The sequence below is a fragment of the Pipistrellus hanaki genome, assembly GCF_964339955.1.
Source record: "Pipistrellus hanaki genome assembly, chromosome: 15".
Taxonomy (NCBI): domain Eukaryota; kingdom Metazoa; phylum Chordata; class Mammalia; order Chiroptera; family Vespertilionidae; genus Pipistrellus; species Pipistrellus hanaki.
Window position 1 is genome coordinate 23,251,880 of NC_140517.1, and position 16,824 is coordinate 23,268,703.

At 57.2% G+C, this 16,824-nt stretch overlaps 1 protein-coding gene across 1 annotated transcript in view; it reads left to right on the forward strand.

Annotated features, from left to right (window-relative positions):
* Positions 1-931: 931 nt before the first annotated feature.
* NECAB2 (N-terminal EF-hand calcium binding protein 2) overlaps positions 932-16,824 on the forward strand; it is a 30,287-nt gene continuing 14,394 nt past the window's right edge. The window contains exons 1-5 of the mRNA XM_084905599.1: positions 932-1,231; positions 3,478-3,502; positions 8,435-8,543; positions 10,031-10,056; positions 10,226-10,323. Of these exons, the coding sequence (XP_084761725.1) occupies positions 995-1,231; positions 3,478-3,502; positions 8,435-8,543; positions 10,031-10,056; positions 10,226-10,323 (495 nt within the window). The 5' untranslated portion in view covers positions 932-994. The remainder of the gene's footprint in view (positions 1,232-3,477; positions 3,503-8,434; positions 8,544-10,030; positions 10,057-10,225; positions 10,324-16,824) is intronic.

Below are 16,824 nucleotides of genomic sequence, written 5' to 3' on the forward strand. Positions count from 1 at the left end.
TGCTGCCCCTCCGTCAGTCCCTCGTGCTCACCACACTTCCTTCACGGGCCACAGGGCCTTTGCACAGCAGGTCTCCAGCTCCACTTTCCCCTCCTTTAATCCTCCCTCTTCCTTTCACCCTCTTAGCATGAGAATCACATTCTGATACACACCCTCCGTGGGCATCAGGGAAATTACCAGCTCCTGGTCCAAGGTTCCACCACTTCATAGCAGTTCCGTTTTAATGGTTCATTTATTTGTGGAATCTGCCCAGCATCTGTCTGTCCGACCAGTCCTCTGTAAGCTCCAGGAGGCCGACGACCCCCATCCCTTTTGCCCATCATTGGGACCCAAGGCCTAGAACGTGGCTTTGGAACATGAGGGGAGGAGGGTGTTCTGGGGGAAAGACTGGTTCTGGGGGGGGGGGGGGGGTCTGTGGGAGCCTCATGCCCCCAGGAGGGGAGGAGGGGTGCCCCAGAAGTGGTGGTGGAAGCCCAGGGAGTGGGCACCGAGCCTGGGAGCTGCAGCCAGCAGAGGGCGCTCGGGTCTCATCGGACACCACCCTCCGGCCCCTGCGGCGGCGCCCAGAGGGGCGAGTAGGGGGACATGGGAGGAGGTGCAGCAGGAGATTGGGGGGGGAGGGGGACGAGGACACCACCCCCTCGCACCCAGACCCCCACCCACCCCGCGACCACTGGGCAGCCCCCACCCCGGCCCGGCCGGGACTCAGCCCCCAGATCGGCGATCCCGCGGGCAGTCCTGTGCCGCCGCGCCGACCGCCGGGGGTGGGGGGTGGACACAGGGCACGTGGCTCGGGGTCCGGGCGGAGCGCACGGCCGTCCCCGCCCGGTCCCCCGGCGCCGGCCCGTCCCGGCGCTGGCCGCGGCCGCGGGGGCAGAGGCGGGCGGGCGGCGGCGGCGGCGGCGGCGCCGGGGAGGGGGTCGCGGGGGCGGGCCGGCGGGAGGCGGGGGTCGGCGGGCTTCCGGGCGGCGGCGGGCGCGGCGGGCGCGGCGCGATGTGCGAGCGGGCGGCGCGCCTGTGCAGGGCCGGCGCGCACAGGCTGCTCCGGGAGCCGCCGCCGCAGGGCCGGGCGCTGGGCGGGCTGCTGCGCTGGGTGGGCGCCAGGATGGGGGAGCCGCGGGTGCCGCTGGTCCCCGACGCCCCCGACGCCCTCGCTGTGGACCCCGCCGCGGACCCCGGCCCCTGCCCGGGCCCCGCCTCGCTGCGCGGGGGCACCGCTGTCATCCTGGACGTGAGTACGCGCGCGGGCCGGGACCCCCAGCCCCATCTTTCCATGGGGAGACCCCCAACACCGCCCTCCTTCGGCGCAACCGGGACCCGCGGCGGGGGGGGTCCCCTTCTTCCTTGAACAGGGAACCCCCCAGCCCATCCCCCTCGGCCGGCAGCGCGAAGCAGGTACCGGCCTTTCTGCGCCCCAGAGCATGAGTCCCCCAGCCCCTCCGCATTCCCATCCGTCTCCATCCCGGTCCAGTCTGGTCCCTCGACCTGGACGCACCCCCTCCTTACATCCCCTCCCTCCCTCAGCTTCTAGGGATTCCCTTCTTCCCCGAGCCCGGATCCTGGAGCCCCCCTCGACCTGGCCACCATCCCCCTACTTGGTCTTGGCCAAATCCCCATCTTTTCCCAGCCCTGCACACCATTCTTCACCCCGTTCTTTCCCAGGACGGGAGCCCCCGGCCGCCCCTGCTCTGCATCTGGGTCCCTCCCTGCCTGAGCTGCCACTTTCCTGAGACCACCGTCCTCTTCCTCTATCCCCTGAGCCCCTGTGTTCTCACCCCCAAGCCCCTTTCGCCCCGCATCCACTCTTTGCAAGCACAGCCCACTCCCCACCTCTGGCTTTGCCTCTCCTTCCCAGAGAGTTGGGACCACCCCCAGGAGCCCTGAGTCTGGACCCTTCTGAGCTCCATCACCACCCCCTGCCACTCTGAATGCCCTCTGTCCGATCCGCCCCCCTCCCTGGTCTTCCCCTCCCCCATCCTCTCTGGAACCCAAACTGCCTTCCTGCGGGAAGCCTGCCCCACCTCCCACTCCCCAATGGGAGGGAGATTCTGTGGGGTGGGTGGCAGGGATGGGGAGGTGGGGTGCCCAGAGGCAGTGGAGAGGCTTCCTGCCCACCCCATACCCCCAGAGACAGTGAAGGGTGCATGTCCCAGCAGGGCGGGCGGATGTTCTGGGGGAGAGAGAGAGAGAGTGCTTGCACTTGCACACGTGAGCACGAGTGGATTTTCTCTCTCCTGGAGCCCACAGCTGGCTCTGGGCAGAGAGGGCTGGGCAGGGCGGGAAGGTGGAGCTTTGCTGGGAGGGCTTGGGGTCCTGGTGCCCCAAACACTCCCACATACACAGCCCCCACACCCTGGACCTTCTCTCCAGACCCCAGCAGAGCTGGCGGCTGGAAGCCCTGGGCCGCCCCTCCCATTCTCCCCTCCAACAGCCCAGGGGGGGGGGGGGCGGCCTCCAGGGTCCCACAGTGCTGCCGGCGGGCTCTGAGCCTCCGTGTCCTCATTGGGAGCTGGGGTGATGAGCAGATGGGGGAGGGTCGGTGCTCCTGCAGACGGGAGCCACAGCAGTGGTCATGCCTTTCACTAACACTCAGGCACCTGAGGGTGGGACCCCTGGGAGGGGGCCAGAGAGGGCTCCCTTCCTGCCCAGCCACAGGGGCTCCTGCCAGGACCCTGGCATCGGGGTTCAGCTAAGGAAGGGGCTGATGTCGGAGAAGCCCTCCTGAGCCGCTGCTTCAGTGTGGCCCGGCCTCAGGGGGGTAATGGATGCCCCCATTGCTTGCAGGGCAGTCTCTGTCCTTTATCCCAGAGGTGACGGTCCTCCACCTTCTCCTCCTATCAGCAGGGCGACCTGCCCCAAAATACCAGGAGGAGTTACCTGGTCTTTAGGCTCAGGCTGGGGGTTGGGGTTGGGGTTGGGGTGGGGGCGTGGGCAGGCCCCTCCTCTTTCCTACCTGATGTGGCAACTGGTTTTCTGAGCTCCTGTCAACCTGCTTCTACCCCGCCCAAACGTCCCCTCCTGCCTCTGGCTGGTCAGTGGCCAAGCCTGGAGGTCCCTTTAGCAGACAGCTCTGCTTAGGAGCGCTGCGAGGAAGCGAGGCCTGTGGCAGTGGCCACGGGACACAAATTCAGGGAGTGCCACTCAGGGTGCGACCGATGGCGCTGGGGGTGCACCCCCAGGCATGTGGACAGTGTGAGCCAGAGCGTTCACCCGCGTGTGCATGTGTCTGTCGGCGTGGCTGTGGGCCGGCTGGCGGCACAGAAGGGAGAGTGGGCGGCTGCTTCCGCCGGGCGGCGGGGAGGGCTCTGCCTGTAGCATCCCCGCCTCTCCCACCCTGGATCCCAGCCGGCGGGGTCCCCTCCCTGGGGAGGGAGGAGGTGGGGGCTCAGTCTCCCAGGCCTCCTGGGGAGGAGGGGGCATCTGGGGGGCACCTGCTCTCTGCCCGGGGCTGACTCCACCCGTCTCTCTTCCCTGCAGATTTTCCGCCGCGCGGACAAAAACGGTGAGTGTCCCTCCCACGCTGGCCCCTGAGGGAGGATCTGGCTCTTTCTGCCCTGACGCCTCGAGGGAAAGGGCCAGGGTAGGGAGTGGACCTAAGGGTTAAGGGGCCAGCGGGTCTCTGAAATCTGAAGGCCAAGTCCCGGTGCTGCTCTGTGCCTCGGTTTCCCCTCTGTGCCACGGGACTCCCGTGGTGCCCACACAGCGGGGTGCCATGCGGACTATGGGAATTGATGTCTGACGCCAGGGTGTCCCGCCCATGGGAAATGCTTGGCGCTTTAACCCATACGCAGCCGGGCTGGAAGGAAGCCCCCAGCCTCACTGTGGGCCCTTCCCAGGCCCTGGCACACGTCCTCCTCCCGCGGCCTGGTGCAGGGGGCACTGCCTGTTCTGGCCGCGCTGCCGTGGCTCAGAGAGGTTACGTGACTTGCCCGGGGTAGCCCAGCTGCGCGGAGGCGGGCGCTCTGCTGCAGACCCCAGCCCTTCCCCCACACCACACAGCCTCCCCGACGTGAGAGCAGCACATCACATCGCTTTGCCATAGGACGCCTGGCGCTCCCTGTGACTGCTCGGTAGGCTCCCGTCTGCGCCAGGATGACCACGCTCCCCAAGGCCCGAGCCTCGCAGGGATGGCCAAGAGTGGGATAACTTCCTGTAAATGCTGCAGTCCTCCTTCTCCGGCCCACTGCCACTCTACGTGGCCTTAACCAAGGCAGTTCCCTCTCCGGGCCTCAGTTTCCCCATCTGTAAAGTGGGGTGATAACACCTCACCTGTCTACTTGCCCAGGCTGGTGGGAACACACAGGGAGGTGTGGGGATGGGGGTTTTTAGGGAAGGGTAAGAAGTGCTCCGTGTTTTCTCACTTATTGAAAACAAGCTGATTGAGGATCAAAGTGGGAACAGATGGTGCCTGCCCCTCAGGGCCCTGAGCATCAGGCCCAGCCTCTCCCCTTCGTAGGCTGGAGTTCAAGGCCACAGCTCTAGCCTGGGTGCCAGCACCCCCTTTCTCCCTGCCCCTGGGAGTTGACCTACCCCCCTTGGTGTGGGGGATGGAACATGAGGTCTTGGTGGGGAGAGGGGGTGCGCAGGCCTGGCTGGAAGCCAGTGCCCAGGGTCTCCACCCCTGGACCCCCATCCCTGGGAGTTGTGGCCCCTCCGGGGCCTCTTGGACCAAAGGACCATCAGAGCAATTGCGCATGGAGCCAGGAGAAAGGAAAGAGATGGGCGGGGCTTCAGGGGGCTCAGGAAATGGTGGTGGCATCACGGCCTGAGCTGTCAGAGATTAGAGAGGGGGTGAGAGGCTTGTCCCTGCCGTGGGCCTGGCGCCCTGCACACAGTAGGTGCGTGGTAAGTGCCTGCAGATTTAGGTGATGGGTTTAGTAATGCGAGTGTGACTGTGTGGCCCTGGGGTGCAGCAGGGACTGGCTGTGGTCTCCAAGTGGATGTGGGCGTGCGTGCGTGCGTGCGTGCGTGCGTGCGTGGTGGGTGGCACCCTGGTCTCAGGCACAGCGGGGCTTTCCTCGCCGTTACATGTTCCCAATCAGAGGCCGTGGGCCCGCCCTGAGCACAGCGGGGGGCTCTCAGCTCCTCTCCTGCGGGCCCCACACAGGCCAGCCTGCTGCTCCTCTGCGGCCTCGAGTCTTCCCAGCCATGGCCGTGGGGTGTCACCAGGGTCAAGGTGTGTGGGATGCAGAGCCTGTGGGAGGGGGGCGGGGCCCTGCCCTGCCACAGAGACTGCCTTCGTTCAAGCCCTGGCTCGGCCACTTCCCAGCTTTGTGGCTTGAGGCCAGTCCCCACACTCTCTGGCCTCAGTTTCCCCACCTGTAAGTGGGGGTGACGGAGCAGCCCCCAGCCCAGAGGGCTGCCGCGAGGGGCCTCGGTCTGCCCCCAGGGGTTGGGTTCCCTCCTTGGGCCTGGGTTTGCTACACAGGCTGCGGCACCATTGAGCATGAGGCACGGAGGCTTTCCCGGGCCTTCTCCCGTGGTCTTCGCTCTGCTGTGCCGGCATAGGCGGCAGCGTACCCCTCCCCGCAGCTGACAGCGGCAGGCCTGCCAGGGCAGGGGACAGGCTGCAGGGCCTCAGGTGGGGGGAGGGGCAGATGGGTTCGGGCTCCGCCCAGCACAGTTTGAACACGTTGTGTGGGCAGGGATGGTGTGCACGTGGGTGGGGGTGGGTGTAGGCCAGGGACACACAGAGGCTCACGCGGGCCCTCCCTGGCACCCAGCGGAGTAAGATGTGGGGGGTGAGGGTGGAGTGTGGCCTGGGGCTGGGGCTCAGGCTGAGGCTGAGGCTGAGGGTGGAAGGGATGGGCTGCAGGATTACAGGAGCCTGAGTGCTGTCTGGCCCTGAGGACAGAAATGTCACAGAGATGGAGGCGGGCAGGGCTCCGAGGGGCGGAACCCTGTCTCTGCAGGGATGCAGACTCCTGGCATTTGAAAGGTCACTGTGAAGGGAGGCTGAGCTCCTGCTAATTGGGAGAGACACCTGCAGAAGGCCCTCTGGGTGGAGGTGCCAGGCCCGCTGGTCTAATTGGGGATGGGGGGGCACTGGGGGGAGAGGTTGCCTCTCTCGTTAGCTCATCTGGTTCTTCAGGGCTGTGGGGGGCGCTGAGGTAAATGTCAGCTGGGAGACTTTGTGCTCAGGAGGCCGGGCCCGCCCTGCCGCTCTCCTGAGTGCAGACCACAGGGCACCTGACAGGCAGGAGGGTGTGAGGGCAGGGAGACCCCCGGCCGTGCCCATGGCAGACAGGACGAGTCCATCCCGCTCCCTTCCACCGAGTCCGAGTCCGGCTGGGCCTCGGCCTTCCCACGTCGCCCTGCGGTTGGAGCTCTTGCCACAGACCCTGCCCCACGTTGGGTGGGAGCGTGGCCTCAGGAGCCAGATGGCCTGGGTTCGAGCTCCAGCTGTGGGGCCTGGGCAAGTCCCTGAACCGCTCTGTGCTTCGGTGTACGGCTCTGCGAAATGGGGTTTGTGGTGGAGCCTGGATGAGTGACTACGCAGCCCGAGCCCCCTGTGTCTGCCCTGATTGTGCGCCGTGGTTCCTGGCTGCATCACCCATCTGCCAAACAGAACTCGGGACGTCTCCTCTGGCCCAGAGGACGAAGACCCGCAGCGGAGAGTTCATTTCACAGCGGGCATCGCACGTGGTTGGTTGTTGGGCCTTCTGAGTGGGAGTGTTGGGGGGACTCCTACGTTTTGAAAGTTACAAATTCGTCCTTCCTCTTTGACACTGAAACCTGAACCCGGACAGGCATCCGGGACCTTGCCCTCCCCCCAGGCACCCAGGCACCAGCGCTCACACAGCTCACACTAGTATCCTTACTCTCCCCCCTACACACACACACACACACACACACACACACACACACACACGATGATGGGGAGGGAAGTGAGGACAAGTGTGAGGGTCTCCCTCCCCCAGCTTGTCCTTTAGCCCCGCGTTGAGCCCACACAGAGCTGCTGGGAGCAGAGACGGGAGCTCCGGCGCCTTTAAAATGTAAGAACAACCTCGTTCTGGGCTCAGGTCGGCAAGCTGTGCCCTGCACGAGGGCAGCTGCCTAAAGCAGTGGTCGGCAAACTCATTAGTCAACAGAGCCAAACATCAACAGAACAACGATTGAAATTTCTTTGGAGAGCCACATTTTTTTAAAACTTAAACTCCTTCTAACGCCACTTCTTCAAAATAGACTCGCCTAGGCCGTGGTATTTTGTAGAAGAGCCACACTCAAGGGGCCAAAGAGCCGCAGTTTGCTGACCACGGGCCTAAAGGAATCGAGAGCCTCCTACCCAGCCTGCATCCGTTTGCAACTATGTGCCCTGACACTGGGCAAGTCCCTCACCCCCAACCAGGAAAGGGCACCTCTTCCTATCCGCCCAGAGGTGCCAGGTGGGCCTGCTGGGCCTGGCTGGCAGCCATGGGAGGGGGTCTGCACAGGGCAACACGGCCGCCCACAGGCATGGCTCCTTTAAGAGGAGCAGGCTGTTGAGGAGGGTGCTGGCTGGGGGGTGGGGGGGTTGGAGAGCAGCTCTCAGGCCTTCTCTGAGCAGGTGTGCCCGGGTGGGAGGAGCTGCAGGGGGGGAACGTGAGGGCCGTCTCTCCTGGAGCCACAGGTCTGCCTCAGAGAGCTCCGCTGCCAGCTGCTGTGCCAGGGGGGCTGCAGGTGAGAGCAGAGGGGAGGGGGAGGGAGGAGGGTGGGCAGGCAGGTGGCATGCCTCAGCCGTGGCGCCCCTCACAGAGCCCGATGCCCTTCGCCCTCCACATGCCAGAGCCACAGCTCCCGGCCCAGGGCGGGCGGGCCAGCGCTGGGCTCAGGCCAGGCCCCTCCTCTCCTCGTGGTTTGGCGCCTTTAGGTTAAGGCAGCATCTGTGGCACCGGGAGAACTCCGTGCCGACTGTTGGCAGCCGCCACACGTCAGCCAATTCACAGGTTTGGGCCGGACACATGCCGAGTGGAGTGGATGGGGCACCGTGGGGAGGGGGCTTTCCTCTCCCCAAATCAGGATGTGGGTGCTGACGTTGGAGCTCATTTAAATGTGGGGGGATTATCGGGGTGTTTGGGCGGGAGAGAGAGAGACCCTCAGACGGCCCGCCTTCGGACCCAGCTCTCGCAGGTGTGGGAGGTGTAACCGGGCCGGCCCAGGTGGTCAGCGGGGCCGGTCCCGGGAGCCTGCCTGCGGGCAGGTGCTGGCTGTTGGGCGAATTCCTGCAGAGGAGCTGCTGCTTGTGTGTGTGGGATTGAGGACTACCTTAGTTAGGTGTGGGCCTGTGGCTTGGGAATTCGCTGCATGCGTCTCTAATTCCCCGTGAACTGGCATATGCTGGCGAATTCGGGGTGCGCTGGCCGGACTTCTCCGTCCGTCCGTTTGTTCGGGAATGTTTTGGATTTGGGGACGTCCCGTCGCTCACACACCAGCTGCTCTGCTTCCTCCTTTGCAGACGACGGGAAGTTGTCCCTGGAGGAGTTCCAGCTCTTCTTTGCAGATGGCGTCCTCAACGAGGCAGAGCTGGAGGGTCTCTTCCACACCATCGACTCGGACAACACCAAGTGAGCGGCCCCCAAGCTGGGGTCCCCGGGCTGGGGTCCCCGGGCTGGGGTCCCCAGGCTGGAGCCGGCGCCCGGGGGCGGGGACGAGGCGCCTGCCTTCGGCCCGGGGCCAGCCTCCATCACCCACCCCTGAGCCCCCGAACTCCTTAACCCAGAAGGCAGAGGCCCCATTGGCAAGCTGGTCTTTTCTGAGCACGTGTGGCTGAGCAGAGAGAGACCCTAGACTTTGCAGAAATCACACTGGATCCTGAAGGGAAGCTGGCGGCTCCATCACCCTTTGGCTAGTTCAGCCCAGTTCTGCCCGGACCTGGTGCTCTGTGCCCGACCCCACACGAACTCTGTCATCGTGTTCTCACCAGCTCCCATCCGAAACCAAACTCTAACCAAATGCTCATCTTAACTCTGTTTCATTTTATTATTTTAAAATATATTTTTATTGATTTCAGAGAGGAAGGGAGAGGAAGAGAGAGATAGAAACATGATGAGAGAGAACACCATTGATCAGCTGCCCCCCCAACACCTCCTACTGGGGATCAAGCCCACACCAGGGCATGTGCCCTTGGCCAGAATCGAACTTGGGACCCTTCAGTCCGCAGGCTGATGCTCGATCCACTGAGCCAAACTGGCTGGGGCTATTTCTTTCTTTCTTTCTTTCTTTCTTTCTTTCTTTCTTTCTTTCTTTCTTTCTTTTTCTTTCTTTCTTTCTTTCTTCCTTTTTTTTTTTTAATCTTCACCAGAGGATATTTTTCCATTGTTTTTCTTCTTGAGAGAGAGAAAGACAGAGAGAAATGTCCATGTGAGAGAAACACATTGATCGGTTGCCTCCTGCATGTGCACGGTAACTGAGGTTCCGCCCTTGACCATAATCAAACCTGAGACCCTTCAGTCTGCAGGGCGATGCTCTCCACTGAGCCAAACCAGCTAGGACCTAACTTCCTTTTCTTTTAATTACAGTTTACTTTCAATATTAGTTTGCATGGGTTTCAGGTGTACAGCGTAGTGGTTAGAAAATCAGATACTTTACAGAGTGTTCACCCCAGTATTTCCAGTATCCAGCTGCACCATCCATCGTTATCACTGTTATTGATTATATTTCCTCCGCTTCATCTCCCCGTGACTCTACTTCTTCACCTGAATCCCACTTCTGACTCTGCCTAATTAAACCTCTTCATCAACTCAGTCCTAACCCTCAACCACACCTCAGGATCCCTCTGACCCTCCTGACCCAAGCCATCCCTGAATCAAGAGCAAATGCTGCTTACCTGCCCCTCCCCAAGCTTCATTCCACCTTCTCCTTTCCTTGGGTTCCCCTTCACCCCACACCTAACTGTAAAGTGGGGCTCGCGATGCCAGAGCATGGAATGAAGAGAGAAGGCACCAGGCGTTCTGCCAGCGGTGTGGGCCGGGCACGCTGTGGAGGGAGGGCAGGAGGTTGGGACCCCACAGGCCAGCTTCTGAGTCCGCCTTCCCCTGTTCTCTCTCTGCAGCCACGTGGACACCAAGGAGCTGTGCGGTAGGTACCGGGTCAGGCAATGCAGGGACCAAGAGGTGTGGGGGGAAGGGAATGGGGAGATAGAATAGGGGGCGCGGGGGCAGGGGTGGGGGTGTGGCGGGGGGGGGCAGATTGGTGAAAGGGGCAGAATCCTCCTGTGACCCCTGACCTTCGGTCTCTCCTACCCCAGATTATTTTGTGGACCACATGGGGGACTATGAGGACGTGCTGGCCTCCCTGGAGACCTTGAACCATTCTGTCCTGAAGGCCATGGGCTACACCAAGAAGGTCAGCAGGTGTGGGTGCCCCTGGGGGTCCAAGCTCTGGGTTCAGATGTTCTCTGGGGCATCCACACCCACGGGTGCATGGGTTTGCGATGACGTGTTGGGTGGGCCTGGCTGCGGCCGGCTCTGCTTGGGTGTCCTAGAGCCGTGGTTGGCAAACTGCGGCTCGTGAGCCACATGCGGCTCTTTGGCCCCTTGAGTGTGGCTCTTCCACAAAATACCACTGCCTGGGCGAGTCCATTTTGAAGAAGTGGCATCAGAAGAAGTTTAAGTTTAGAAAATGTGGCTCTCGAAAGAAATTTCAATCGTTGTACTGTTGATATTGTGCTCTGTTGACTAATGAGTTTGCCGACCACTGGCCTGGAGGGAGCTGAGGTGGGCTGTGGGGTGAGTAGAGCAGTTCTGAGAACGGCCCTGTCCACCCAGCGTCTCCATATGGTTTGGAGGGGGAGAGCCTCTCCCAGCATTGCCGGGGCCCTCGGGTGGGGTCCTGGGAAGGGAGCGGCCAGCAGCCCAGCCCTCGGGCCGTGGGTGAGCGTCATGCAGCTGGGTTACGAGAGGGGAAGGGGAGGGGCAGCTTCACCTGTGACCTTGACGGAGGAACCGGATGGTGTCTGGTGTGAGAACACGTGCCCAGGCCTGATGCCGTGAGCTGGGCAGAGGGACCCCTGTGAGTGCAGGCCCCTCTGTGTCTCCCATGTGGCTCCGAAGTCTCTGCCTTTGGTCCCGTCCCCTCGTCTGCGTGTGTGACCTGGAGGAGGACAGGGGCAGGGAGACCAGGCCAGGTGTGGGCGGGGGTCACTGTGCCTTCTGCACGCAGCTCCGATGGGGCCAGCAGCCCACCCCACCCCAACGGCATTTCCTGCCTGAGTCTGTACCTCCCCTGGCTGGCGGCTGGCGGCTGAGGGCACGGGTGGACATGTTCTCTCTGCATTCGCGGAGAACAGACCCACGATGGCCAGGATTAAACACTCAGATCAATCCTCACAGCAGCCCCATGGCTGCTCTCACTCCCCCCATCTCATAGCTATGGAAACAGGCTCAGAAAGGTGAACCCTGCAGAGTGTCAGCCGGACAGCCAGGCCTGCTGGCTGAAATGAGAGGGGAAACTGAGTCAGGGATCTGTCCGGAGGAACAGAGCACAGCATGGGGCTTCAGGCTGCCCAGGGGGGACTGGAGTGATAGCCAGGAGTAGGGGCGGCCTCTGGGGCACACTGACCAGGGCACGCAGGGAGGGAACTTGGAGCAGGCCATGCTCTGAGGGACACCTCGACACCCAAGGGCTTTTGCAGCAGCTCGTGGGACCTCGGAGAAGGCCAGCCCTTCTGCTGGGCGGGGACAGGGAGGCAGCCGGACCTGCCTGAAGGACCCAGGGCCCGTCACTTCCTTTCTGAGCCTCAGTTTCTCCATCTGTGGAATGGGAGCATTCCCTCTATAGGGTCTTTATGGGGATTGCATGAAGTCAGGACTGTCTCTCATTGCTTAGCCTAGGGCCTGGCACAGAGCAAAGGTGACCAGTTTTTATTATTAGGCTCCTGTTGTATGCCCAGGCACGGGTAAGACCATTCTGTACGTTCTTCAGATGCTGCTCCGTCACTGCTCTGCAGGGCAGGAGAGAACCCCTTTCTTCCCAGAGCCCGTGACAGCCAAGCCCAACCCCCGGCCTCCACCACCCACACCCCAAAGCCGTGCTGTTTGGAGTCTTGGTGTTTTAAAGTGTCTTTTAATAACACGTAGGAGCGACTCCTTTTCCTTGTTTGTCGTGTAGACTGTGTGATGTTTGAAGGTATCGGGGCGGGCGGTGGGGAACGGGGAGCATGGGTAGAGCCACCCAGAGGAGGGCTCGGCCCAGCCCTGCTCCCCGCAGGCTGTGAGGTGCGCCTGCGGCCATGCGGGTCTCCTGCCTGCAGCCCCCTCCTCCGGCTTCCAGCTTCCTCGTGAGGGGCCAGCTCCCCGCAGTGCTGCCGAGAGCTGTGGGCACATTCACAGCTGCTTCCTCTCTTTGGTCATCACTCCAGGGATGTGACCTGAGCCTCCGCTCGGGAGAGGATTTTCGCGTTGACCTGGATCAGTTTGGAGATTTCAGTCTCAGAAACCACTCACCCTTGTGCAGTGCAGTCCTGGGGCGTGTTGTGTGGTGGTGGTGGTGGTGGTGGTGGTGACAGTGGTTTGTTGCCGTGGTGACTGGCATTTCCTTTTCTTGCGCATTTTCTAGCCGATGTGTGAGGAAATGCAGCTCATTGTTGCAGATGCACCCCTCGGGTTATTTGGCTCGCTGGCTTTTGTGGCTGCGGTGGGAGCATCAGCTGCGAGCAGTGTCCCGAGCGTCCCTTCGCCTCTGAGGTGCTCCTCGGTGTCTCCCTGCGTCCTCTGGCATTTGCCCCAAATCCTAATGGAGCTATGTCAGGCACCCTCGTTTTGCTTCTGATTTCCATGTGCATCTTTCTAGTGTTTCGCCACTAATTACTATATCAATACCATATCTTACCCTGGCATCCCTGCGGCCTGCTCAGAAACTCCCTCTCTCCAGTGCTGTCTTCGGAGGTGGTGGTGCATTTTCTGAAATGCCTTTTAAAAATGATGGCATGCGTTTTCTGAAGCCATTGATGGGTGGATTCTATAATTAGCTGCTCTCCTATGGAACAGCCCTCAGCTTCCTCTGACAGACCCTCAATGAGGCAGAATTCTCCTGTCACATGGCTGGATCCTGTCACCAGCTGAGCGTTTATCTCTGTCTCTCCTGGGACCCAAGAATCGATGATAGTTTGGAAATGAGCTGTTGGTGGCTTTGAATCAGTTTCTCTGATAGAATTATTTTTCTATTCGAAAAGAGAATTTGTCTATGAGGCTTGGATCCAGGTACTGAACAGAGAGTGGATTGTTTTAATAGTTAGGTTAAGGTCAATACTAGTTTTAATTAAGTTTTCTTTCCATTGATGTTTTTAGAGAGAGTGGAAGGGAGGGAGGGGAGAAGAGAGAGAAACATGGATGTTAGACACGTTGACTGATTGCCTCCCACACACACCCCAACCGGGCTGGGAATCGAGCCTGCAACTGAGGTACAGCCCTTGACTGGAAATCGAACCCATGACCCTTTGGTGCCTGGGCCAGCAGACTAACCACTGTACCACACCAGGGCAATCTTTTTTTACTTTTTATGTTCATTTTAGTATGGTTTTGAATAAAACTCACAGACATGATCAGTTTTATGGGAAATTATGTGTTGTATCTTAGGATTAAAAACAAACAAACAAAACTAAAACATTGACACAAACCAGGCATTTAATGCAGGATAAGTTGAATAGAACGTCTGATATAGCTCAGTTCTTGTTTCCATTTTTGTCCTATTTTGCTACATTTTGAAAACTTACATTTGACAGAGTTTTGCTCATTTTCACGAGTCATTTTAATAACCAGCCCTGACACATTTATTTAAATTTCACGATGTTTTCTGCTGTATTTTCAATTTTTATCATCATTTTCTTATTTCTCCCATTTCCTTAGGTTTGTTGTTGCTATTCTTTTTTACATGTGAACTGCAATGCTTAAACTTTTTATAATAAAGTTTGAATTTAAACGTTTACCTTTGATATTTTCACTGCAACCATAGGTTTTAATGTTATTCTCACTTAGTACATGGTGTTAGGATAAAACTGAGTGGTAAGGTTTCCACCCTGTTTTTTGTTTTTGTTTTTTTTTAATGTGTTGTGATTTATTTTTATTATTCATTTTTAATCCTCATCCATGGACATGTTTTTAATTGAGAGAGAGAGAGAGAGAGAGAGAGAGAGAGAGAGAGAGAGAGAGAGAGAAAGAGAAAGAAAGAAACTGTAGTTTTCCGTAGATGCCCCTATCAGGGATCAAACCCGCAGCCCAGATGTGTGTCCTGGCCGGGAATTGAACCCTCCCTCTGGTGTATGATGACAATACTTCAACCTACTGAGCCACCCAGCCAGGGCGTGCTGTGATGTCTTCATGATGTATTATTTAATTTACTAGCAGCCTGGTGGACAAAATTCGTGGAAGAAGGAGGGAGGGTCTTTCAACCTGGCCTGCATCCTCTCAAAATCTGGGGCCCCTTGGGGGATGTCCAACTGCCGGTTTAGGTCTGATTCCTGCGGGATCAGGCTCAAACCAGCAGTTGGACATCCCTCGTGCAATCCAGGACCACTTGCTCTTAACCATTTGGCCTGCCTGATTACCCCTAACTGCTCGCCTGCCTCCGATTGCCCCTAACCGCCTCTGCCTCGGTCCCTGTGGAAGGTTGTTTGGCTGTCTGGTCTAATTAGCATATTATCCTTTTATTATGATAGATTTTTATAATATCTTATGGATTCTTGAGAAGATGTAGCTCAGCCGAAACTGGTTTGGCTCAGTGGATAGAGCATCGGCCTGTGGACTGAAAGGTCCTGGGTTCGATTCCAGTCAAGGGCATGTACCTTGGTTGCAGGCACATCCCCAGTAGGGGGTGTGCAGGAGGCAGCTGATCGATGATTCTCTCTCATCGATGTTTCTAACTCTTTATCCCTCTCCCTTCCTCTCTATAAAAACTCAATAAAATATATTTAAAAAAAAAGATGTGGCTCATATTTTCAAAATGTACAGTTTGAAAATAGCTATCATTTCTTGTTATGAAATTTATGCTGTTAGCAGACAACTTTGCAAAAGAAGTTTTCTGGGACAACTACAAAATGCACACATGTCCAAGATCTTATTTAACTCATTCATTCGTGTGAGAACCGGTAAGATGTTACAGCTCGCTTAAAGGAAAATTCAGGCAGCACACACCATGTGTGTGGGCAGTCGGGCACTCTGAAGGAGTCTGTGGAAGTGTGAGAGTGGTCAGTGTCCTCAGGCAGCGGCCATGATGGGCTGCAGACAGAACCGTGCGTTTCTGTGGATGAGAACTTATGTCTTATCACATTTTTTTTAATCTTTAAGTTTTAAAAGTAGCTCCATCACAAGGAAGATATCGATAAGCCAGAGGGTATGTAGATGAGGAACCCAGTAATTTTTTCAGCCCACGGTAGAGACTTGTACCCTTTTTCCTGACTATCTGTTGCAGCCTGTTTATTTTTGTCTGATTCATCTGTCCTGTGGGATTATGATGAGCTCATTTTTCATACTACATTGTGTTTTGTCACTTATCTTTATATGTTTAATGTTTTTCCTTTCTATGTTTTTGCCCATATTACTTGATACCTATAGAACTTTGGTACAATATTTTAATTATAAAAATGGTACCTATTCAACAGGTACATTTTAGGAAGTAGAGGAAAGTATAAAGAAAAATTTCAAGTCACTTTTAATTCCCATTCTCCCTAATTATTATTAACATTTTAGTTTATTATCTTTGAGCCTTTTTCCCCCCCCATGTGTATTTCTTTATTATATAATATTAATATTGTTCTGGGAATAAAAGATTTATTTTTTGCTTTTTTTAGCCTAAGATTTTTTAACACTTTCCCCCTTAAAACTGTTCAGAAGCACCAATTTAAATATTCTTATTTAAATTTACTTACTATTCCTCTTTTGTTGGGCATTTTGGATTTCCAGGTTTTGATATTATGAATAATATTAGAGGCCCGATGCATGAAATTCATGCAAGAGTAGGCCTTTCTTCCCCTGGCTGCCAGCTCCGGCTTCCCTCTGGCACCTGGGACCCGGGCTTCCCTCGCAGCCCTGGCTTTGTCCGAAAGATCTTCTGGTCTAATTAGCATATTACACTTTGGTTATTACAGATTGGGACATAAATATTTGCATTATTTTTTAAGGATAAATTATCAAAAGTGCAGACTCACTGGGTTAAAGATATGAGCAGTGTGCAGCTCTTGATGGAAGGCAGAATTGCTTTATGAAGTGATGGTACCCGTCTGAATCCCCATGGCCAGCTGAGCGCCCTCCTCTCCACTGCTCAGAGGTTTGATGCTGTGTCCTTGTTATGTGTCATGCCTACCCTTCCGTGGGATCCTTTCTCACTTCCGTCTTACGGCACAGTGATGTCTCTTCATCTCAGATTTGGTTGCAGCATCTTAGCACAGACTGCTGAGTCTCCACAGGGGCATTCAGCTGCTGCTTTGTTGTGATCTCTCTGGTCTGACTGCTGCCAGCATCCTTTATGCTCCCCGCGTTTTTATGCTTCCTTCTTCTCTGGCATTTTACCTTCCGATGGTCCGCTTTGTTTATAAGCATTGATTCCGATTTCAAAGGTGAACATTCTAGTTTTCATTTCACTAGTGACTTCTAAAACACACATTTTTAACATTTGTAACTCTTTAAAGAAATTTTAATCCTCACCTGAGGATATGTTGTTGTATTTTTAAAATATATATTTTATTTATTTATTTATTTTTACAGAGAGAGAGAGAGGGATAGAGAGAAACATTTATGAGAGAGAAACATTGATCAGCTGCCTCCTGCACACCCCCTACTTGGGATGGGCCCACAACCAAGGTACATGCCCTTGACCGGAATTGAACCTGGGGACCCTTCAGTCCACAGGCCG